Source organism: Alternaria novae-zelandiae, assembly GCF_023758075.1.
Source record: "Alternaria novae-zelandiae strain BMP 2774 chromosome Unknown scaffold_14, whole genome shotgun sequence".
Taxonomy (NCBI): domain Eukaryota; kingdom Fungi; phylum Ascomycota; class Dothideomycetes; order Pleosporales; family Pleosporaceae; genus Alternaria; species Alternaria novae-zelandiae.
The window spans coordinates 708914-733399 of NW_026056974.1; the positions used below are offsets into that span (position 1 = coordinate 708914).

The following is a 24486-nucleotide window of genomic DNA, read 5'->3' on the forward strand; positions in this document are numbered from 1 at the left end:
TAGCGCTGACTGTTGTCATGGTGTCGTGTGTTGTTTGGACGGCGCGCAGGTTTTGGTGGGGAGAGTGGAACGGCAAGGGCGTCCCAGCTGGCAAGGGTCTGTCACCGTCTCATAGCAAGTGCATACCAACAATGACTGGCCAGACTCATCATTATTTTCAGTGCTCTACCTAGGCAGTCTCCAGAGCTATCAGTAAACCGCATCCATGCACGGTTTCACCCCCTCCCGCCTCATACAGGAAAAACCTGAACAGGTCCGCAGACTACACCAAACCAAAAACTTGCAAAGTAGGTGGCCCAACGTCAACGTAGACTCCAGGGTGTTCAGTTTTTTCCTAATTTGGCGTGCTCCTGTCTCCTACAAGTGGCTCTTGACCAACATGCCACCCTCCCAGACCTCGCCCTTCTCCAACCTCTGCCAGCCGTCCACGGCACCGATCTCGACGCAGACCATGTTCTTGTAGCCGTCGTCGGGTGAGAAGTCGCCCATGGCCTTGGCCTTCTCGATCCACGGGTTCCAGGTCACGGTGTCCTTGACGTTGTCGCGAATGACGTCAAAGCGAGGCTTGCCGTCTTCGGTAATCGATGTCGTGTCCTGCTTGATGTCCTTGTATACGCGATCTGTCTCGCCGGTGATCTTGAGCTGGTTGTCGCTCTGGGTGTGGGTAGAGGCATTGAGGACCTTGTCGACGTACTCGGTGCCAGACAGGCCGGTGATGGCGATTTTGGACACGTCCTGGATCCTGAAGTAGGTGTGGAGCAGGAACTGGAACTCGAAGCTCTCCTCGCCCTCGTTGCGGACGGTGAGAACGGCCTGTAGGCTGTCCTTGCTCAGTGTGACGCTGTATACGAGGCCAAAGTCCAGTGGCCATGCCTTGCGCGACTCCTCGCTGAGCGACTGGCGGTCGAGGCCAAAGTCGAGCTTGACCGAGTTGGAGTCGAGAGCATCCTCCGCAGTCGACTTGCCCATGTATTCCCAGCGCGATCCACGCGCGAAACCGTGTTGTGGAAGCGACGAAGTGGCGTGTCCCTCCTTGGGAGGAGGACCGAAAACGGGAAATACGACGGGAATGCCACCGCGTACGGGCTTCTTGCCAGTCAGATCAGCCGCATCGCTCAACCAGAGGTTCTCAGTCTTTCCGCCGCTGCTCTTCCAGCTAGTAACAGTGGCGCCGAAGAGCAGCACCTCGACGCTCTCGCCAGACGGCAGTCTCGCGACGACCTTCTGGCTGCCACCTTCTCCGACGATGTCGACCTGGGGGCCGGGTGCGGACGCGGTAGGCGCGTTCAGCGCTGAGGGACGGTTCGCACGGTCGACCATGATGACGATGTGTTGTTGCTGTAGCTCGAGGTGATGGTGGGGTATCTAATGTATAACTCGAAGTAGCTTGTTTGCGGGTATGATTGATTGCTCGAACTGCAATTGGGAATTAGATGGTGGAATGGCAGGAAATCAATTGGGGACAGCTTACACTAATGGCAGCAGGCAGTATGGAGCTACTTGGTCTAGAAGGGAGGTGCTCGCAACGAGAGCCCTGGGGTGAGGGGCAACAGCTCATTGCCCCACCAACACCTGCCAGCATCCACGCATCACCCACCACCACTGAAACACATAGCTTGTTTCACCTCGACTCTCTTACAGCCCGCTTAGCTGCTCCGTCTGAACATTATTGGGTCTTTCGCCCTCTCGGTGCATATACTTCCATGCCGGCGATGCAGATCCAACAGAAAGGTGCATCTTCGCCTGCACATCTGGCGAACAACGGCCCGCGGTGCCCGGTTTGCCGGTAAGAGCTGGGTGAGCTTTATGGCCTTACTATTTCACCTGTGCATCTGAAAATAGCCTGAAGACATCTAAGTTCTCACCTGGCGTCAAGAAAAGACTGCCCAGTCCCAACATGTACCCCGTTTCGGGTGAACTTGGAGTGTCCAAGGTTCCTTTTAGGCTCATTCCGGTCGATCATCAGATGTATATACAATACTCCGCTTGGCTCATTGGCAGCGGCGTCAAGCTGTATCGACGGTATGACAAGTATTCGGAATTCTCCTGTCGTTCGTGTCGATACCGTCACAACAAGTCAGCGTATCCTTGATACGTCTGAACTCAATGTTCATTTGATTGACTTCATCAAATCAAAGGCAAAAAACTACCTTGTGTTACCTATGGCCGGCAGAGGTTCAGGGTAGCTCAACAGTCATCATGCACGGGACCGCCATTAGTGATGTGCAGCCAAAAGAATGAAAGCTCCCCGTTTTCTGATCTGCTGAACCCAGACTTTTTCTATAACTACAAAAATAGTCGTCAATGAGCTACCAGCTCTACAAGGTTGGCGTCGGCCCGAGTAGCGTGCCATGGCTGCTGGGCCTAATTGGTGCGCCCAGCGGCTTCCCCCACTTCAACACCACAGCTAAGCCACCGCTAACGACCCGTAGAGTCTAGACAGAGCTGAAAACGCGTGGCTGACGGATCGCCCGCTGTTGTGCTATATGAGATGATGCCCCGCTTCCCTAGCTCAACATGTTGCACATCTCTGATCCTCCCAGCATAGACCCGCTAAAGGTTTAGATTGATCTAGTGCGAACAATACATCTACAACACTATTGGAAAGAGAAGAACAAGAGTTGGAAATGCCTTCCAAGGGTGTAAGATGTTTCACCTACATCGCAGTGGATGGAGTCGAAGTTGAGTACACGGTGCCAAAGGGGAATGTCAAGAGAGGCGATCAACACCAATTCCTCCACGATCATCTCGAAGTAGAGTCATCCAACTTGCCCCATTTCAAGTTCACCGGAAACTTTGAATTTATTGTTCGCCAGGATGACCGCGAGCTCACAAAACAATGGGTCGCAATCAACAGCATGACGGGCAAGTTAGAAGACGGCTCAATGGTCAACATGGAACAAACACCCAGCATCTTCGCCAACGACCTCATAATCTCATACGGGTTCTACGATGCCGGACCAGGTCTAGCCGAGCTACCAAAACAACACCAATGCTACGTGACCGTCACAAAGAACTACGAGAACTGGATGCGCGACATCATACCCCAAGGCTCAAACAAGTCCAACCGCCCCTTCCACAAGATGGTCCTCCCCTCCGCCCACGACATCGGCATGAACAACATGTCGAGCAGTCTCTCCCTCCTCAAAAACGCCGGCACAGGCATTATAAAAGAGGTCCTCGGCCGCAGTCTCCCCCACGCCCTCACCATCATCAACAAAGTCGGCGACGGCGCCATAAACCGGATCGCACCAGACATCATCCGCGCACTAGCCATAACCCAAAAAGACACTCTCGACACCATCCTCAAGATCGGGGCTCGATACTTCGAGTTCCGCCCCGCGAAATGCCATCGTCAGATGCAGAAAGTCAGTCCCTTGGATGATACATGGTATTTCCAACATGGCGCCATACCAGGGATGCCGTATCGCGTGTTACTGGATCACATAACGCGTTTCCTAGTCGATCACAAAGACGAGATCATCGTTGTGCATAACCGATGGGATGGCGTGCCGGGCGACTGTCCCCGGCCTAACGACGACGAACTACGAGATGCGCTCAACGATATCCTTCGCGATAGAGATCTTAGAGCGGGGAATCAGGAGGATATGATGCACAAATCCATTCACGATCTTCGCGAGTCAAATATCCGGCTTATCATCCTAAAGGATTGCGGCCAAGCCTCCAACTACGACGACGCTGCAAATGCTACGCTAACTGGGGACTCCATGGTCGAGAAACTGTCTTCCATGTGTGAAGACCCACCAAGGGGCCATCCCATCACCTTGCTACAGTGTCAAGCTACGGCAACGAATATCAGGGATGTGATTATTGCTAGTGTGCTTGATTCGGATGTTAGTACGAGTCCGATTCTAGCGACGAAGCCGGTGTGTGATCATAAGATTCTGCCGTTGTTGAAGGGGGAGGTGGGCAGGAAATTGATGGGGGAGGAGGGGGTTGTTGTGATACTTAATGATTTCTTTGATGGGGCGACGGCGGATGTGGCGGTGGGGTTGTGTAGGGAGAGGTTGGGGTAGATGGGTGGGAAGAGATGGGCAATGGGTGGGAGGTGATGTGGAAGGATATTGTTACATGTATTACATTGTTAGGTACGAGGCTACAAGGCACTACCTATCCCAGGTTCCATCTGCACACCACCCATCTACCCCCTAAGCACCCCCATGCTCCCCCGGCGTAAAATCCGTCGTCCCCAAATCCCTATTCCCCTGAACAACGAAATCGTGATCCTTAGTCAGCGAATCCAGGAACTGATCATTGACGTTGAGATGATCCTTAACAATCTGCCTCGGCATAATCCCCAACCACTGATTAACACTAATATCACTATACTGACTACTCTGCAACACCTCCAGATAAACCAACGTCTCGTCCCCCGTATTCTCAAGGTAATGCGCATTAGGTACAGGCACATAGCCCACATCCCCAGCCGTAAAGTCGAATGTGCGGGATGCGGCGGGTGCTTCGTAGACGGTGAGGCGGGCGGAGCCGGCGATGAAGTAGGACCATTCGTCTGAGGTGGTGTGCCAGTGCATTTCGCGCATGGCGCCGGGTTCGACGGTGATGAGGGCCGCGGAGAAGGTGGATGCGATGGGGAAGGTGGAGGGGTCGAGGATCTTGATGGTGCCGCCGGGGACGCGGGCGGGGGCTTGTTGGCTCCAGTGGTAGGAGTATGCGCCTTCTTTTGGTATTACGCCCGCGGGGCCTGTTACATTTTGCTCCGATATATCTTTCGGCGCGGGGGTACCGGGGAAGATCCACAACTGTTCTTGAGGCATGTTCTGCACTGTTTTGACCGACGTACGAAAGTTCTTGGCTACCACGGATTCTGGGTTCCGTAGCATGAGTTCGGAGAGGAGGAATGTGTTTTCTTCGCTGAAGGAACCGTCGTTGAAGATGAGCAGGAATTCGCAGCCGTTTTCGAAGGCTTGGATGGAATGTGGGATTCCTGGGGGGAAGAACCAGACGTCGCCTTCTTGGACGTCGTCGACGAAGGTTTGGCCTGCTTCGTTCATGGAGGCGATGCGTACGCTGCCGTTCAACCTGGGGATTGTTTGGTTAGCTTTGTTAGGTGGTTGGGTTGGAGGAGGGGTGTACATGTATGCCCATTCTCCTTGCTTGTGCCAGTGGAGCTCGCGGTAGGCGTGGGGGCTTAGTCGCATGTTTGTTCCTGCCATGGCGACGGAAGATGGTAGTTGATCGGTGTTTTGGGATCGCGCCCATCCTGCTCCTGCGAGGCCGTGCCGGTTATGGCTGAGACCAAATGGCCATTTCGCATTGCTTACTTCTCCCATATCGGAGCCGGGTGGAGCGTAGATGTCGCTATTCAGACGATCATACGCTGGGGTACTGCATCAACGTATCAGCCACAGTACAGACTTTGAATATATCCAAGAACTTACCGTGGACCAGGTTCAGTTGGTCCTGTAGTACCTCCGCGGATCGGCTGTGGGTTCTTCACATTCGTGAGATCGATATACAATCCCAAATCCTCGTCTTCTGATTGCCCAGATGCGAGTTCGAAGTCCTCAGGTGGAATGACTGTAGACTTCATGTCGACTGGGTTTGCCGGGTTGTACCCTTGCAAGTCATCCGAGCCGCGCAACGAGCCCGATGCTGAAGAGGGTAGCGGCATGTTCAGGACTTGCGAGGGATCGACAGGGCCTGGCACTGATGAGCCACCGGAGACTCCTGACGCCTGAGGTACAGGTGCAGGTAGGCCATTGGCAAGACCTGCCAGGGAGTAGAGGAATGCGGCGGATGAGGAATAAAGCATTTTGAAAAGGAATTGCTCGTTGCAGTACCAACTCACCGTGCAACTGCAGAATACCTAGGTAGATGGATAGCTTACCCTCCTTCTTATACACAACTGGGCGACAGTAAAATCGTACCACCTCAATACCTTGACCACTGACTCCACAAGGCATACGTCACCTGAAGCGACATCATGACTATTGAGAATAGTAAGGTAACGGACACATAGCCCTGGCGTGCATGCGGCGATGAACGGGATCGTGCATGAGATATTCGATCAAGCTTGCCCGTTCTGGCTATATTGTCTTGTCTATAGCTGGGGTTGTGGTTTTTTCGGGGGATGTCCACCAACTGCCGGCGGCCTAGTGGTTCGAGGTTAACTGAAGATTGGCTGCGGAGCATGAGGCTGACCACGAGTTCGCGACAGGGGTCTGATTTGCTCGGATCTTGAATTACTCCCATCTTGTTGATCGTGACGATGGTGACCGCGTAATGCTCTCAGTCTTGCATCATTGTCTTTCTTCGGAGACAGACTCGGTACCTACCCAGGCATTGTGGTTTCTGGGTTTGAAAAAATCGAAGTAGATGCTTTCTTTGCTCTTCAAATTTGAACCTTTGAGCAATGGTGACTTTGCAGCCACCGGCGAGCTTCTGAGCTGACCGCGTTAGCTTACTCACAGTTCACACTCAGTAGTCTGATCTGCTATTCCCGAAGCGCTCCCATGCACACCGCGCGTTTTTGATGTAGTGCCGGAACGAGCCGGGATCAGAGTCCATCGCGGGAGGCAACAAGGACCTGTGATGAGACCTCAATATTGACCAACAGTGTAGCTGAAAATGGAGGCAGGTGCGGCAGTAGGACTTGACTCTGCATTCCCCAACACAGGGCAGCTGCGCATGTGTGATGGATCCCACACAGAGAGGGTGCGAAAGCAGACGAGTAATGAAAGGATACCGACACTCACACCCGTACTGAGTGGAGATGAGATGGCGTGTCAAGCTTTGCGGAGAAGGCTTGATTTGTGGCTACGGGTAAGCAGCAGAATCACGCTACGTCATCACATGGCTTATTACGGCTAGCGCGATTGCCCAGGTGTCAGCTCTCCTCCCAAACCTCAGTCGCGACAACTCTGTCTTCACTCCGGTCCGCATGCAAATGCACTCACAACAGCAAAAGAAGGAAAACAGAGCGCTACACTTCCTCAGCGAATTTGACTTTCGTATCCTATTGCCTAGTATGCCCGAGCTTTCGCGATATCCAGCCAACGCGTCTCGATCGCGTGGTCCATCACACCTCATACCTCCAATCTCCTCTATCTCACCAGACGCTCATATGTATAGCGGCATATGACACGTCTCGCGATGCCGAATCTTGCCCGGAGGAGAGCTAAGCCCTTCTTCGAACCTCCAGCTGTGAATGCTGCGCGTCATAAGCTCAGCGCCGATAACGCGAACACGCCAACACCTCTACCTCTCGTCCAGGCCTCCCGCGGTCTTTCCTTAAATATACCTCGTATATCTAAAGCGCAGTGACTTGGGCCGATGCGATTGTGGGCCGGTGCTAGCGGATACTCTTCATTCCCTTCGAGGGCGATGTATGGAGTCAGCCTTGCTGACAGACAGATGCAGTAAATCCATCAACCGGTTCTCCGCATCATTCCTCGGTCGGGTCAGAGCTATACCATCGCGAACAGTGACCTGCTGTTCGCGACGTTGATCACGGCTCATCTCGGGGTTCGATGAGCCTACCCAGACGCGTCCCTGGATAGGGACAGGACCGGGTACATTGTGTTGTATCAAGTTACAGGGAATGCCTGATTCTTGATCTCGAAGTTCATCCTCAACTGCCAAATAGTCGGCGAGAATGCCAGGCGGAACTTGGATGCTAGACTTGATAGCACCCATGAAGGCCTTTCTCTTCAAGAATGCTTTGAGAAATTTAGGAGAAGGTGTGATGACCTTCTTCTTCTTCTTTAGGAACGCCTCAAGGAACTTGGGAGAAGGCGCACTGGCTACCGCGTCAGCGGCATCATCTACCTCCTCGTCGCGAGTTCCCCGGATGTGCTCCATGAGACCCCCTGACTCACGAGCTGCAGCGTTCAACACAGAAGCGTTGTCTTTGGCCATTATTTGAGCCGCTGGAATGCTGCCGTGCGTACGCTGAACTCGTGGAACCCCGGCAGCAGGAGAAGTCATGCTTTTCAGCTCAACAGCCGAATCGCGGCGTTCCCGCTCCAGCGCAGCCAAAGTAGGAACACGGCGCCCCGCAAGTAGTGGGCGTGCAAACTCTTCTGGCTCTTCGTGTGCTTCACAGCCTGGTTCGCGGCTGTCTTGATACTCCACGAGCGCGTCGTACGGCTCGCGACATTCCTCGTCGAAGTCGTTGTGAGCGATAATGTCGCTAACTGAAAGACGCCACAGCCGAATCCAGCGTTCAGACTTTGCTGTCCAATCCACTGGGCTGTCATGAAGGGCGTCGTAGAATCGATGTTCTTTAGGAACTTCCTCGGGTTCAGCACGCGATGCTGGGTATTCCGGTGATCCATAGTTAAGAGTAGCATCATCTTCCTCGGTCAGAAAGTATGCCGCTCGATTAGGACGTCGCCGTGAGCGCACGTGCTCCATGTGGTATCGGACAATGGCTTCAATGCCGCGGATGCCCATCTTCTGCTCCCACCACAATTTCTTCGCCTTCAGGTACTCTGGATTGTCGCCAAAGTCATCCTCGGGATTGAGCAGCCCCTGTTGGCGTAGCGCGTCGGTGTCACACTCGTCTTGATGGTACAAGTCATTCCAGAGACCGACGATCATGCTTTCCTCGAGACCTTTCCGATCTCCAAGGATACTGCCGGCCGCATACTCATGGGAATCGTTTGCGACTAATTGATCGTAGTGTTCCGGGTGAGCGCGTAGCTTCTCCAGTCTATTCAGGACGCCTTGAACAAATCCATCGTTTTCGCCTGGGAGATCGTGAAGGTGACCCCATGTTGATTTTGGTACTGCGTCTAGTGGCAATCCTCCCTCAAAACGGGGCCGGTCGCAGTCATGGATTGGTGTAGCTCGACAAATCTGCTCAGTGTCGTTCTGATACTCTGCGAGCGCGCGGGCGGCTTCAAGGCCCTTTTGACAAGACGAGAATTCCATTGGGTCGTCTGGCACATCTTTGCGCACTTTCATCTTCTCGTAGATGATCTTGCGCTGAGTACCGGAGCGGACTAGTCCAACAACGACACGTTCTTCTCTAAGAGGCAACGGAACTTCGTCGAAGTCTTCGTTCCACACCGCTGGAAACTGCCGAGGGTGCTCAAAGCTACCGATGTTCAGGCGAGGCTCTTCCTCATCCACAACAGATCCGAATTTCCTTGCGTGAAGATGCAAGTGTGGCTTGTGTTTGGACACATCGCAAGCTAGGTCCAGGAAGTGCTGTTGAACCTCGTCGCTGACTTTGTCACCATGGAAAGCTGGATGGCCCGTCTGGTGTTTCGTATACGCATCATGGAATAATGCCATGATCATTTGGCCACCATCGGGTATCTCGGCACTGAAGTAAGCGAGGGTGTATGCCATGATAGCCAGGTCATCGCATTCAACGCCCATTTCTTCGAGAATCCCGTGGGTATACTTGTAGTCTTTGAACTCACCCTCATAGTCGAAACTGGAGCTTACAGATGATGACGCCATGCGGCTCGCCGGGCCAAAGCCATGGTTGTCTGCTTTGGGATGGCTGACGAGTTCTTCTACTCCGCGGAATTTCGGACCCAGCGACTTGATATAAGCAGGATACTCGCAGTCTTCGTCATCGTCGTCTTCAATCATCTCAACATGGAGCTTCGAAGTCGCGGAGGTACGCAGTACGCTTCCGATGTTTGCAGATGTCGAGAGCGGATCCGCGAACGACGATGGTGCCGTGACCATTATAGTGGGCGGAAAGACCTTGTTGGGTGACTGCATAGTATGACTGCGGTGATTTAGCACTTGGTCTGCATTGAACACCAAAGATGAAACTAACCCGGGAACGCCTGACAGCCTGGCGATCTGCACAATGGGGTCTTCCTTTGTCGTAGCCGGTGTGAAGGTAGACAGGCCGCTGGACATCTCGTGGACGCGCTTCGTCTGGACCAGCGCTTGCGGCAATGGTATCAGGGGGTGGTTGGGGATGGTGCCGGTGGAGTGGATAGCCCACCTTCACGGCTAAGGCCTTCTTAGTGTAATTGTGGTAAGTTCCAGGCGAGTACAATTAGTGCTGTGAGCTGATATGGGTTGAAGTGGTTGGTATGGTATGATGGAGGTATAGTACACTCTGCAGCGCGAGCGTGGACATATATACCGAGCGAGGGTTCAGTCGCAAAGGCGTAGCCAAGAGCCACCCCGGGTCTAGCTCAGGGAGCAGCACAGACTACGGTGAATGAACGACTCGGGGCATCCAAATGGGCAGTGCTGCTCGCGAGAACCCGTCATTATCGTCCAGTGAAAGTAATTGCCTGCACTGCCTAAGCATAGTTGCGAAGTGAATCGAACTGTTCACAGCGATGGGGCATTATTTGGTATATGAGTGAATTGAAGCTAATAAGACTGATGACTTGCGAGTTGGGTATGCGCATTTATATGGCTAACATACAAGTCGGATATGCGCATTATATGGCTAACATGAGCAAACAGAGATGGTGTTCATAGAACAGCAAACCGGGTATCAAACGCTGAACAAATCAAGAGGAATGAGTACATTTGAGATCGTCCACGATCTCGATCAAATCAGCGATTAAAGGAACGACATGGGTGATAATAGTACAAACTCGCTCCCAAGACGGGCAAATTCAAAGGCTCATTCCCAGTTGGCGCGCTGCATCGCAGCCTCGAAATCTGGGTTAATGGGGAAGTTGGCATACTGCTGTCGGCCTGCAGGTTTGAGGTCAGCCGGAGATCTAACAAGAGGACCAAGAAAGGACATACCGGGTGAATGGAGAGTACCGCGCGCAGTACCAGCGATCAAGGCTTTTGCCCGCCTAGACTGCACATTCTGTGCCAAGTCGTGACCCTGGTGCTGCTCTTGAGCAAAGTCCACTGTTGGATGATATGCGGCGTCGAGCTGCGCCCACATGCCGTGCGGCGCAGCCAGGGCATAGCAATGCTCTAGACACTCCTGGCATCGGGTAACAATGTGGCCGTGCGGAAAGCAGTGTGTACAGCCGATCTGACTCGCATTCATCATCCTGCTCGCCATCGTCTGAGGCGTGAACTCAACCTGATGCAAGCGACCGTGCTCACACCGAGGAGCGAGTAGAGGATACGGAATCTCCGAGAAACCGATGGTAGTCTGAAAACCAGAAGGGTAAGACGAGGATGTAATTCCCGGAGCAGGAAGTAAACCAGCAGGATGGCTGATGCGCTCGTTCAGGTCTTCGACTGATGTGTCAACTAGAACAAAGATGTTCTTGGTAATTGTTTTGTGCAGCTCGCAGTTCTGTACAATCTCCTGGGAACGATGCGGTGTCGCATGCTCGGGATAATCCGGGAACTGAACCAGGTCAGCCATGGCGTCATGGAGCTCGCTACCGTCGAGGACTTCAATCGGGAAGGCCGATTCAAAGCCCTTCATCTCCTTGTAGTTATGCTCCTTTTCGTCGCGGTAGCTACCGAGCGTTGACATCGCGACCTGTCCGCATGGACACTCGTGGAAGGCATTCGGATCAAGTAGGCCGCCTTGGTCAATGTCTTCCATCCAGTCGGGAATCCTCTCGTAGCTTTCGAGCAAGGCGTGCTCTGGCTTGCCCTTCGTGACTTCACGAATGAAGGAGGGTTTGAAGGTAATCTCCCAGTTACGCATGTTGTAGTCTGAGATGCCTTCATTGATCGCCATCTCTTCATATTCCGTGAGATATGGTCGGCAAGGGTGATCTAGCCCCACATAATGGCGTACATCAAAGTGACATGCAGGGGTGAATTTTCTCCGGTTTCCCTCGATGATGGTTTTGATATCCTGCAATGTCTTGATGGGTGAACCGGGCGCGACAACAGTACCGGGGCACATGATGTACCAACACTTTTCGAGTTCCTGGAGGAGGGCATTCTCGCCATTCTGTGACCGCGTCTTGATAAGGGTATCCAAAGACTGGGCTCCAATCGCGGCTTTCAGATTTTCCGGAAGATGCGATTCCAAAACGTGTAGAAGGAAGGCGATGTCCTGCGCATCTGCTTCGGTGGGTCGTCCAAACCATCCGTCGACATCCTCGTATGCCTGACCATGGCCATCAATAAAGATAGGTTCAAGATTATTGGCCATGCGTTGGTTATAAAGTCGACCACCCGGGGCCCATTGATCGGTGTCGTTGAAGACAGGGTTGCCATGCTGACGCTGAAGTGCTGCTATCTGGTCACCACTGGAGCAAGCAGCTTCGACAGTGTCTTCGTCTCCGACAACGTCTTCGTCTCCAACGATTTCGCACTGGGGTTCGGTAGTATGAGATATCCCCGTAGGACCTTGAGCACTTGGTGCGATGTCGGCAGCGAGAGACAAACTTTCTTCGTTCTCAAGCGACGACATCCACTGGTCGCTGCCTACAGACATATCCCGAAAGCTGGCTAACCACTGTGGCACTTTTGACTCTTCATGAGCGGTCTGTCGGTCGAGCATCATTACCTCAATCAAGGGCACGATGTCTCCAGTAGTACAAACACCGCAAGACCTGTCGTCGTCGTCGTCTATCATCGGCGACGGCTGAGCTGACTGCTGTTGCTGCTCAAGTATCTGGAAACCGCCGAACATCAACCATACCAGGCCGACCAAGGGAACAAGAGTGAAGATACTCTCAGCGGCAGATCGTACTATCCATAGTACAAAGAACGCGCAGACCACGAAGATAGCGAACTTCTCAACGAGCGATGTTTGGCCAGTAGTGTTAACGGTGGTCGAGCATCCATCGACCGTGGCCCGCTGCTGGAGCCACTGAGGGCCTTTGGTGGTGGAATGTTCGGCGTGGAACTCCAATCCGAATAACTCAGGCTGTGAGTTATGGGGGCCGCGCGACTGGAAGTCGTTGAAAGCTCGCACTTGGGACGAATCGGAAGCAGCGAATGAGTGGCGCGACATAGTCGGCGCCCGTGTGCTTGGGGCGACGGATGTGTACGTAGTTGCGGACCAGTACGACATGGACGTTTGGATAGCCTGGCCTGCGTATCGTGCACGCTCACTGGGAAGAGTTAGGGGATATATCGTGTAGTTGGAGAAGGCAATCACTGACCTTGGATGCGCAGATGATGCGCGACCGTCGCTTGTGACCGCAGCAGCGGGCGCCATAATGACTGCTGGTACCTTTTTGGCGTGCAGACAGGCTCTGTATACCATACAGACAGGCTGTACGTCGATAGTGGAGTTGAAACCGGCGCCCTTGTTAGCTGTGCAAAGCTGCAGTTACTGGTGGAGTAAATGCGAGCTTGCGAGAAGTGGTGGTGGCCCAGCGCTCGGAGGCTGAAAGTACCCCTGGGTTAAGTAGAGAGTAGTGTCAGCTGTAGCGCTGGCTACACTAGCTCCACACTAGTCATACCTGCGAGTGAATGCACGTGAATGGGCTTGTGCGGCCATCACGTATGGGCTTGGCGAAGTTCCTCACGCTTGCGATGCCTCCTCTTTATGATGCAAGGTATATATCGTGGAGATTCTGGAAAGCTGCACTATAGGCAGTATAGGTAGATGCTGACCCCAGAGTGGTCCTGCGCAGCGATAGATGTACATCAACGCGCTCAGCGAGGTGCTTGATGCTTGTACGACTTAGAATCAACGATATTCGCCAAACACCTAGCATCTGGGCGAAATGGAAATCAGCGCAAGAGCCAAAAAGCTTCCATTGGATCATTATGATTCTCTTCCCGAAAGCACTGGCTTGGTTCGAACGGTTGGCCATCCAGGAAGATGGGATTGAATGAGCACAAGGCGTCGTGGGAAGAACGGCCTGCATAGGGGATAGGTCATGACTCTCACAAAGACGGCGTGAACCGAGATCTCTGGTCATGAATGAAAGTAGAAAGAAACGGGATAGTTGTGCGGGACAGCATCTTCTTCACCAGGACCGAGGTTCCGGTAGGTAGCGATTGAGGATGAGAAAGCGACGCTCACGCGCACAGTCGTGAGAACAGTCGAATAATTACAAAGATATAAGAGTGAGGGCATTACAAGAGTCGAATTACTCTCTATTAATAGTAGGTAGGTCATGGGGTATCGTAACAAAGTGATGTCAAAGTGTGTGGCCTGAACAAAAGAAAAGTCTCGGATCTACCTCGACGCACGCGGATTTTCGTCTACTAGCATCTTGGTGCTGTTCTCTCTTTGTGTTTCCTTGCGGGAAATATTGTCCGCCTAGGTGGCCTGCGAAGCGGGCGTTCTCCAGCCGCTTAGCCTCTTTCTATTGGCACTATCCACCTCTACGTGAATGTCCGTAACGACCTGAATGTCTCTCGCGTTCTCGCTCGAGCTATTTGAACGCTTCGTTACGTCTAGAACGTAGTTGTTCTTTGTGCGCAGCGCCTTGCTGCTACCCCTGCTGCCACCGAACACTAACTTTTTAGGATTCTAGGACTCTAACTTTTTACTAATATTTTTGCACTAATTAATCTGCAGTAGTAGCCTCTAACTACCTTAGCTAACTAAGCATCTACGCTTGCGCGTAGACAGTTTAGAATAGCTAATGTAGCAACGCCTAAGAGTTTGCTATACTTATGTAGCTTCTCTAAACTTAACAAGATAACTCTAAGAGCCTAGCTTACAGGAATTTACGTGCCTCTAACAAGAGATAACAGCGCAAACTTAATTACGCTATAGCTTCTATTAGTAAGAGCACGCTATTAAGACACTAAGCTATCTTAGACGCTATTTGCTAGCGCATTTAGGTAGACTAAAAGGCTACTAAAACTTGCTATAACATTATTTAGAACTTGGCTACAGCTATTAATAGCTATCTAGATTATTTTACTAACCTTGCCTAGCTCTCTATTACTAGAGAACTCTAGGAATAGATATTAAAAGCTATTTACTTGTTGTTTAACTTCTTACTAGCCTCTAGAAGCAACACTAAGGCCTCTACTAGCCTATTCTACTACTTCTAGGCAGAAGTAGCAAAGACTCTAAAAAATCCTACACCTCTACAAAGAGGCGCTGCTAAGACAAAAGCAGCACTAATAGCAAAGCTAGCACTACGCTCTACAGCCTATCTGCTACCTATAGATAATTGTATTCTTATTACTCTTAGGCTAGTAGCACGCATGCAATAAGCCTCTCTATTTACTATACGCAAGGCTATTATAGAGGCTATTAGAAATAGAATTACTCTATCTAATATACTCTAGGCTAAGGCTATAAAAACTAGTTAGACTATTACACTCTATAATAAAGATGTTAAAGCTTATCTTATAAACTAAGAACTGCGCAAACTTATAATTAGAGTAGTTAAGAGCAAAGATGCTAGGCTTTCTAAGCGCTAGGTTAACTATACAGTCTAAGGCGTTAATAGCTACTATAGATTAATTATAGGTAGCCTTATTTCTACCTACCTAACTAAAGTTTATAATAAGGCACTCTTATAGACTAGAGTGTAACCTATAAGCGTCTAACTATCGCGGCACAGCCTCTAGAAGAATAGAAGAATTACGTAGATTATTTCTTTCTCTACTCTAGTTCGCGCTTTCTGCTTATTTAGCTAGAGTAACTATTTAAAGAAAATCTAAAAGAACCTACCTATTTTGCTGCACAACTCTAGCTATTAAGAGTATTATAAGATTACAAACTATATAAAGGTAGCCTACTATTCTAGATGTAGCAAGCCTGTAGCTATATACAAAGAACTAATTAAAGGCTACTAAGATATACTAAGGTGCTCTAACTGCTATAGCCTCTACAAGGCTACCTACTCTAACTATCTAGCAGCTCTATTATAAGTTAATAGGCAAATAGTACGCTCTATAAAAAGAATGCTAATAACTATAAGGTAGTCTAGTTAACGCGCAATATTAGTAGCTACTATAGTTATAGCAACGCTGCTAATAGGTACCTCTAAAGAAACACCTATTAACATTACTACTAATAATATACCTAGTTCTTTAGTACAAAGCACTACTATAGTAAGTGCTAACAAGAGAAGCTATTCTGTAGGCACTGCGCCTAGGCAGAAATTAATAAGCAAGTCTAAAGCACTAGAATCTTCTAGGCTACAACGATTAGCAGCGCTAATATAAGACCTTAGCCTTTGCTAACTTTTTGCTAAAAGCCTTAGACCTAAGAACTCTAAGTATACTAACTCTTTCTTAACAGAATATGTAGACACTAAAATAAGTACTAATTTAAACTTATGTTAAGACAGCCTTTAAATAATAATAGCGATTACCTATAGAACTATAATAGCTAGCTTTAAATCTGCTAGTCTAACGTAGCTAGAAGCTTACTCTACTATATTTCTACTCTTTAACTTGCTTAGAACGCTAAAATTAATATTATTTGTATTTAAGAACCTTTTACTATAACTAGTACCTAGACTTCTACCTACCTAGGCTACTATATACTCTCTCTAGTAATTAGCTAGAATAACTCTAAGACCTAGAAACGTAACTACCTATAGGTTCTAACCTATATCTAAAAAGTCTCTAGCCTTAAAGCTAATATTATTTAGCTCTATCTTAGCAGAGACCTCTTATAGGTTAAGGTTAACAGGTACTCTATTCTAAATTTCTACTAACAACCTCTAGATAACTTAATATTACACTACTTAGTCTCTTTAACTCTCTCTTCTAATTGTCTTATTAGAGAGAACCTAAACGCCTATTATAAACTCTTTAAGCTAGAGTCTATTACTGCGTATAGTAGATTAGAGGTTGCCTACTAGGCTAGTTAGAACAACCTTTCTTTTATTAGAGAACCTAGAGAGCTTACTTATCGCGCTAGGTACGTTATTAACGTTTTCTTTTTAAACATTCTCTTTACTAGAACTTTAGTGTAGGCTGCTCTGTATTTAGAATCTAACTATAATACCTTAGTAACTATTCTACCTAGCTGCGGCTAACAGGTATTAGAATAGTATTACTATTGCGTCTCTAACTGTAACTTACTCTAGTTTACTAGGCTAGTTAAACTAAATCTTATTAGCCTTAGGCCTATTAGCCGCGACCTAATAGTATAACAAATTAAGAATAGTATAGTAGACATTACTAAAGCTATAAATAACGCTATTAAAGTTGCTAGCAAGCTAGCCTGTAAATTAGGCTACTTAGCGCTCTAGTAGATAGATAAGTGCTAAGCCTTATATAGAGCCTATATTAGAAACAAAGCCTCTAATAGCGAGCTACTCTCTAACGCTACTAGAGCATTTCTTACTAGAGTTAGAAAGGCTAAGAGAAGGTACTAGCAACACTGTATTAATTTCTGTGCCTCTAACTAGAACCTTTATAGGCTAGTTAGATAGTATAAGATAATATATAACTAAATAGACACTCTACTAATTATTAATAGCTAAACTTTTACTATACCTTTAGAGAAGGCTAAGACTCTACAGAAGGCTATACTAGACTACTTCTTAGTAGAAGATAACCTCTCTAAGCCTCTGCCTTTTATAGATAAGTTGCCTAATAAGTATTTACTCTAGAACACTTATATTTTAATAGAAGAAGTTAAAAAGAGTATAATTAGCGTCTCTAGCACCTTCTCTAGGTCTAACAGAATTACTATTTAATTACTTAAAGCATGCTAGTTGCATGTTAAGCACTTTATGCACGCTATTTACTAAGAATATTTTACTAAGGCCTATTATAGAGATATATAGAGCAACGTAGAGGTAGCTATAATTCTAAAGATTAGAAAGAAAGATAAGTTCTCTCTCTACTTAATAAAACCTATTACTCTTACGTTATATATAGGTAAGAGTCTTAACTAAATTATCGCAAGATAGATAGCCTGTATTGCTATAGTATATAATATTCTTAGCCTATAGCACAAAGGTGCGCTACCTAAGCGCTTAGCTATAGATCTAGTTACCTCTTTTATCTATAACGTAGAGACAGCCTAGTCTAGACATAAGTACGTATCTATAGCTACTATAGACGTTTAAGAGGCATTTAATACGCTACTTAAGAATTAGTTTCTTTAATAACTTAAAGAGTAAAGCTAGCTTTTAATTCTTAGAAAGCTTATTTAAAAGTTTTTATCTAACAGAACTATCTGCGTAAGGCTAGAAAACGCTACTACTCTAGCCTACTCTATACGCTGTAGAACACTCTAAGAATTACTACTATTGCTAGTTCTTTACACTCTCTACCTAGCTAAACTTTTAAACTAGAACTAATAATTACGCTTTAGGTATGCTAACAATATCTACATCTACAGAACTGCCTATTCTCTAGACAAGAGTACTACGTTACTAGCCTCTAATTTAAAGTTTATTAACAAATAGAGAGTAGTAAATAAAATTACGTTTGCCTCTAAGAAGACTAAGCTAATTTACCTAATAAGAAAATAGAGCCTGCTTTCTCTTTCTATCTAGCTTAATAACTAAAAAATTTACGCTATTCTCTCTAAGGTAAATAGTAGCTAGGCAGCTTTGCGCTAGCTAGAGGTATAGTTTAATAGAAAGCTAACCTTTAAAACTTATATTGCTAAACAGGTAGTAGTTGCTTAAAAGATCTCTTACTACTTTTAAAGTCTCGCAAATACTGCCTATAGCCTACCTACTACGTCTCTTTACAAAGTAGTTACAACTTACGTTATACTATTATTATTCTATAGAGCTAAAGCTTAGTATAAAGAGAGAATAAAGAACCTATAAATTATTAGAGCCTTCTGTAAGCCTATAGTTAGTACCTACATTAGGTAGTACCTAGCTATAATAGACTACACTATAATAACCGCTACAAGAGCTATACTACTAGCGTAGCGAACTATACTAAACGCTATTATACTAAGAGAGGCTACTATACTATTAGTAGTAGTAGCTCTAGAAGAGATTAAGCTCTAATAATTAGTGCACCTGCTAAGTATAGATAGTTTCTACCTACTAGTAAACAGAATTACGCTACTCTCTATTTAATAGAGTAGAGGCGCTAGAGGTTACTAACGCTCTTAATCTAAAGTCTAACAGATAGCCTAGCTTCTACCTACTATCTCTAGGCTAACCTTAACTAATATCTAACATTTCTTACTAGGCTTATAAGAAGACTCTACTCTTAGCTAGGCTAAAACTAAAGCTGCAGCTACTTTTATAGCATAGTAGAAGGCTCTTAGCCTAATAATAGTAACTATCTTCTTAGATAGCTCTAAGCAATAAATTAAAGGTTAAAGAGCTATAACCTATAGATATGCTATTTACTAAGGCTAGACTAAATTAACAACTAGCTAGAGCTTATTACATCTTCTCTCTTACGTATTTAACGTAGAAGCAATAGAGGCCTATAGAGGTCTTACACACGTAGTCTATCTTACTCTACCTAGCTACTAGAAGATTATACTCTATATTAATAGTACCTCTGTTATTTAGAGTATCTAAGAATAAGCACTAGCATTATTCTAATAGGCGTTCTTGCAGATACACAGTATTATAAATGCTTATAACGTGCAAGTATAGTAGGCACCTAGACACACTAGTATCTCTAGAAACAAACTAGCAGACTAAATAGCAAACAACAAGGCTAAAGACCTGTATCTACTAGTTAGTTAAGCAAATAACTCTACGTATTTAGGCATTAGATTAATTAGCTAGAGCCTACTAAAACACGCCTACTAAAACTAGTAGAATACTAAGAGAGGCAAACTGTCTGCTTAGTACTTGTAATAGCAACTGTCTTACGCTACTAGATAGCTACTAACTATACTAACTTTGCTCTAGCGCGTGCTAGCTAAGGCTCTAATAATCTACTCTAAATATAAGAACTTTGCCTAGTATTACTAAAGATTTAACTACAAAGATGCAACTCTAAAGTATATATATAGTAGAGCTAAGACCTCTAAACATATTATCTTCTATAGAAGAACCTAGTTAAAGTTTTAATACTAGCCTCTACACTCTAACGCCTCCTCTAGTATATAGAAAGAAAGGCTTAAGTATCTTAAAGATTTAATAGGCTAGCCTAATAAATTTGTATTCTTTATTAAGGTAATAAACTACTACAGCAGCGCAATTGCACTGTAAATTTATTTAAATTTACTAAGACCTACTAAATTCCTTAGCATTTTTTAGTAGAGTACTAGCAGCTTAAAAGCTGCTATTATCTACCTTTATTTACTATTTCCTTACTGTTTTACATTTACGTTTGCTATTTTCTATTTATTCTTATCTAATACAGTAGTAAGCTGCTTTAACACTACTAAAAAGTAGTATTGCCGCTAAACACAATAGGCATAAAAGGCACCTAGAGGCCTTTCTTGTCCCTTTAACATGTATATAATTTACCCTAGAACAGGCCTACAAGGTAGTGTGCAACTACTATAACTCCTTAGCAGTGCCCGCTAGAATGCCCCCTAGGAGGTTACATATAGGCGTAAAACCAATATCAATCAATCAATCAAGCCACCCCTGCTACCGTAGGTACGAGCGCCTTGTAGGCGAGAGTGGGAATATGCGCTGCGGTGTCTTGACGGGAACGCCCTTGGAAGCCAATGTGTGATCAAAGGCCTGAGCAACGGCAGGCAGGCACAAATAATGCCGACGTTGGTCTCGACGGAGCTCCAGGTCGCTGCAGGCGGGTTGTCGTAACTAGGATCAGCCGAGTTCGAGATCGCGACGAGAGATTGTAGACGGAGAATGGAGACTAGGCAGACACTGCAGGATAGCGCGTTAGTGTGACTTCTTTGTAACAGTTGCTGGTAGGGGTATGCCCGCTGAGTAACTCATCACGAGAAGAGCCGGTGGTACAGTGATGCACCGTGCGATAATCGAGTGAGCTTCGTGTTACACCTTGTAACAGACATCAGGCGCTGACGGAACGGCCCGAATAGACAGAACAAGGTAGCACCAGGGAGGAATACTCACAATCCGCCAACTGCGAAGATGGAGATGAGTCCAATCTTCTGCCTCTTGCCGAGGTTTAACTTCTGGATGACCGGAATAGGAAGAAGGATGATTGCGAAATCGGTAAGGATGTTGATGGCGGCGTTCGTGAACCAGACGGCGAATTGGTTAAGACAAGTAGACTTCTCGTGAGTCCAGAAGGCTCGTACGGGTGTACAGGTGAAGATACTGGAGAAGACTGTCCAGATGGTGTAGGCGACGACAACGGCCATCGTGAGCCAGTTCGCGATTTGAAACTTCTTGGTCGGGAAGATGCGTCGATATTGGAGGAGCATTGATCCTTTGGTCAACCCGAGCGACAGGTAGTATACGATGAGACTGGACCAGAATGTCTATCGCTTCATGTTAGCAGTGCCCTGAAGTACACGTTGAGAGTGTCGTACCCTCAAGAACTTGACCATATGATCGTCTGGGATTGTTTTGATGTGTCTGCCCATACCATATTCGGCCTCTGTATTTTGTCAGTGTCTATAAGATGGCATAGTCAGGCATATACTAACGGATACCAATGGCGATTGTCAGGCCAATGGAGCAGAGCTGGCAGAAGGTTAGCATGAGTATACACAACATGACGTAGTAATTAACTTACCATTGCGAGAGCGATGCCGGCATCTTCGATACCCACGCAGCGAATTATAAAAAAGCGCGTGTACAGTCGAAGGACGACGGTGATGAGAGCCAAACCAGTGAAGACAGAAGAGATCTCGACCGCTTGCCTGCCCCTCGGGTTATCAGATAATGATCCAGCCATGATGTGATAGCGTAGGTCTCAAGACGACCAGATAAGGTGAATCAGGCTGCTTTTGTGGGAAACATAGAGTATTTCACAGCTGCCCAGATCCCTGAACGAGATGGGTGGTATGGGCTTCGTCGGTGGCTTTACCTTTAACCACACTTATGCACGTACCCACCTTCCGTACGCCCACCGAACAGTGACATTCGCCAATTACTCCGCGGGTGCCAGGGTCTGCAGCCCTGTCAGGAAACCTTCGGCATGGCCACGAGTCGAAAACGCGAGAGCAACGAAGTGTGTGAGATCGGTCTCAACACGTCCCGTGCGACGTTCCGGTTTTCCCGGGATCTACAGAACGCAGAGAACCCAGTCCCTGCACAATGGTGAGCTGTTCGGCTGTCACGAAAAGTTGGAGAAGTAGCTCCAACTTCAAGCGGCACGCGTGAGCAAAAGTTGTGTATGGTTCGACCTTGAGCAGTTCGTGTTCATTCGTTTTGTGATGGCGGCTATGGTGTCACCAACCATGTTTGCCGGATGTAGTGTTTCAGCCCGATGCATAGGGCTCCTTCGGCCGCCAGCATCCTGGGAAGTGAGATCGTGATATTACACACGGGCTAAGGAGTCGTGGATGTGATTCCATCTCGAGCGTCGTACCGAACCAGAGCGGTAAAGGATGCAACTGAGGACTCGGGAAGATCAGTCGAAAAAGCGGAGTGTACACACACATGCAGGAACGTGGCACGGCTTGCGTGATGTCGTACAGGAGACGGTAAACTCTCATTCGCGGATTTTGTAAGCGAAGACTAAAAACTTTGTGTGGGCAAAACCATGATCATCCTTCGCGTTTGCAGGCTGCAGCTAGAGACGCACGGGGCGGACCTAGAGACGGACTTGCGCACGCAATGCGCTTTTTCAATCTCTACCTCGCCAAAGTACGAAGCTTTAGAAATTGACGGCACGAACACCATCGCGAGCCGTCTGGAAAGGAGCTTTCATGTGCTGAGCTTGAATTGAATTGGTTGAGGCCCGGGCCGGGACCCTAGTGTCAACCCCATGAAAATGACAGGACGCTACAGTATATCCTACGTCGCAGTCAGCGAGACGGCTCTGCCACTTGACATGCTTGGTTCCTACTCCGTTGACCTATGATAGTCTCACAGCTGCGTTGCTAGAAAGCGAGCAGAAGCAGTATGGCCCTGAAAATCTGCAGATCAGTCATCAGCAGCGCATGCAGCTGCTCAAGACCGTTAGAAGTCGCCGAGGCATGTCGAATACAGGTGGAGACATCAGAAATTGGACAAGATCAACTTCCACTAAAACTTTTGGTGAGCAGAATAACTGTGGCTCCAGGAGATGTGCGGGTAGCTTTTAGACCGGATCTTTAGCTGTACGCGAGCCGCGATGACCCGGCGGCGGCCTTTTCTCGCTGAGACCTGCTGTGGAGATTATCAACGGGTCGTAGCTGACTATGCGCGCGGGATGAGCTCTCTTTCTGTCTGTGGCTTCCTCACATAGATGAAGCTCCATATAGGCTGTACAGCGGTGCCGTTGACACATTGTTGTTTCTGAGATTCTCCTTGCTTTTCTTTCCCCGCGGAACCAGGGTTGAGTCGGTCCTTCTGCCCGGTAAAGATCTGAGCCTGAGGATGCGTCCGACAGTGAGGGCCTTAGCCTGGGCGCGCGCTGTGACATGAGGATCGTCGACAACGTAGCGTTACAAAAGGGCATGGTGTCGTGGGAACAGAGCGGACCCCTTCTCCACAAGTCACGATTCGAAGGCGTCCCCAGCGGCTGGGCACCACGCGACGCCAAGGCGCTAGTGCGATTCGGCATCGGCCGGGTGTCCGACAACTCTCAACTTGTCAATCTTCATGTCAATCACCTTCAAAGAGGACTCGTGCGCAGCCCTACACACCGTTCAGGCGAGCGACATCATAGTGTTATCAAACCGCCAATCATATGTGGGTGCATGCAGCCCACGCGAGAAGAGCTGCACATATGCCGAGTCGACAGTGGCCCGCGCGTAAGCACCAGGTTGTCTGCTCGCCCATTGGAGCTTCCCCTTTCCTACCAGACATCTTCGATGGCGGTTGAAACTGTTTGCATATCGCTAAGACTCCGATACCCGCTACGTTTCTGTCCACGTAACAGGAAGATGCCGTTTTGCAGCTGATACCCAACGCTCCAGCTTGGCGCTTACTGTGACGCATTCGTCCAACTTACGTACAACGACGTGCAACGGTTTTTGCTTCTGTCACAACGAAGGGGTGCCATTATGTCAGTACGTTGCGTGGACCCTCTTTTTGCGCTTGCTTCCGCGCTTGTTGTGGAGGGCGTTCTTTGGCAGCCCGGCTACGTTGTCCGCTGCCGCAGTTCCAGAAAAGCGAGGCGACGCCGCACCCGCGGACCCTTCGTTGGCTCACAGTGGCGCAATGCTGTACGCCGCTGATTCTAAGTTCATTGGATGTTTGCTTTTCAGGGCGATGTCCTGTTAGCCTCCGAGGACCGAAAGCTACCGAGTACCATTGAACACGTACCGTGCTTCATGTTCTCGCTCGGCGCTATTGTGACTCCAACGAGACCAGCTCAACGGAGCAAATTTCGGAGTCTCATCACCCGATCCCAAGAGAGGAATTGGGAACTGTCAAAACGGGTCAGCATCGTGGAGTCGACCCAAATCGTAGGGCTTGGGTCAGCCTGTTCGGTAGATCAACGGTCGATCTATCGAAAAACCTAACCTTTACCGTGGTGTCTTTACGGTACCCATGATAACTACTCCAGGAGTCCAGGAAATTCCCGCACATTGTCGTCAGGCTCATTTCCTCTATTCCCCAACGGCTACTTGCTTACGACGACACCCCTCTTAACGCAGCACTGCCACTTCCCGCATGTAAGCAGTGTCCAGGTACCGCCGCATCTCCAGGTAGCCCCTCTTCACAGACGCGT

At 48.3% G+C, this 24486-nt stretch overlaps 6 protein-coding genes across 6 annotated transcripts; 1 reads left to right on the forward strand and 5 right to left on the reverse strand.

Annotated features, from left to right (window-relative positions):
* Positions 1 to 357: 357 nt before the first annotated feature.
* J4E88_007094 (uncharacterized protein) lies at positions 358 to 1320 on the reverse strand (the record flags this gene model as incomplete). The annotated part of the gene is made up of 1 exon (XM_049400715.1): positions 358 to 1320. One exon carries the CDS (start codon positions 1318 to 1320, stop codon positions 358 to 360), a length of 963 nt encoding a protein of 320 aa, XP_049253663.1.
* A 1307-nt stretch (positions 1321 to 2627) lies between these two features.
* On the forward strand, positions 2628 to 4037 carry J4E88_007095 (uncharacterized protein; the record flags this gene model as incomplete). Its single annotated transcript, XM_049400716.1, has 1 exon — positions 2628 to 4037. One exon carries the CDS (start codon positions 2628 to 2630, stop codon positions 4035 to 4037), a length of 1410 nt encoding a protein of 469 aa, XP_049253664.1.
* A 132-nt stretch (positions 4038 to 4169) lies between these two features.
* J4E88_007096 (uncharacterized protein) lies at positions 4170 to 5794 on the reverse strand (the record flags this gene model as incomplete). The annotated part of the gene is made up of 3 exons (XM_049400717.1): positions 4170 to 5061; positions 5116 to 5367; positions 5421 to 5794. The coding sequence occupies 3 exons, from the start codon at positions 5792 to 5794 to the stop codon at positions 4170 to 4172; spliced, it is 1518 nt and encodes a 505-aa protein (XP_049253665.1).
* Positions 5795 to 7347: 1553 nt separating this feature from the next.
* On the reverse strand, positions 7348 to 9867 carry J4E88_007097 (uncharacterized protein; the record flags this gene model as incomplete). Its single annotated transcript, XM_049400718.1, has 2 exons — positions 7348 to 9730; positions 9782 to 9867. 2 exons carry the CDS (start codon positions 9865 to 9867, stop codon positions 7348 to 7350), a joined length of 2469 nt encoding a protein of 822 aa, XP_049253666.1.
* A 727-nt stretch (positions 9868 to 10594) lies between these two features.
* On the reverse strand, positions 10595 to 13066 carry J4E88_007098 (uncharacterized protein; the record flags this gene model as incomplete). Its single annotated transcript, XM_049400719.1, has 2 exons — positions 10595 to 12959; positions 13011 to 13066. The coding sequence occupies 2 exons, from the start codon at positions 13064 to 13066 to the stop codon at positions 10595 to 10597; spliced, it is 2421 nt and encodes an 806-aa protein (XP_049253667.1).
* A 7698-nt stretch (positions 13067 to 20764) lies between these two features.
* Positions 20765 to 21558, reverse strand: J4E88_007099 (uncharacterized protein; the record flags this gene model as incomplete). The annotated part of the gene is made up of 4 exons (XM_049400720.1): positions 20765 to 21139; positions 21191 to 21258; positions 21308 to 21344; positions 21397 to 21558. 4 exons carry the CDS (start codon positions 21556 to 21558, stop codon positions 20765 to 20767), a joined length of 642 nt encoding a protein of 213 aa, XP_049253668.1.
* Positions 21559 to 24486: the final 2928 nt, after the last annotated feature.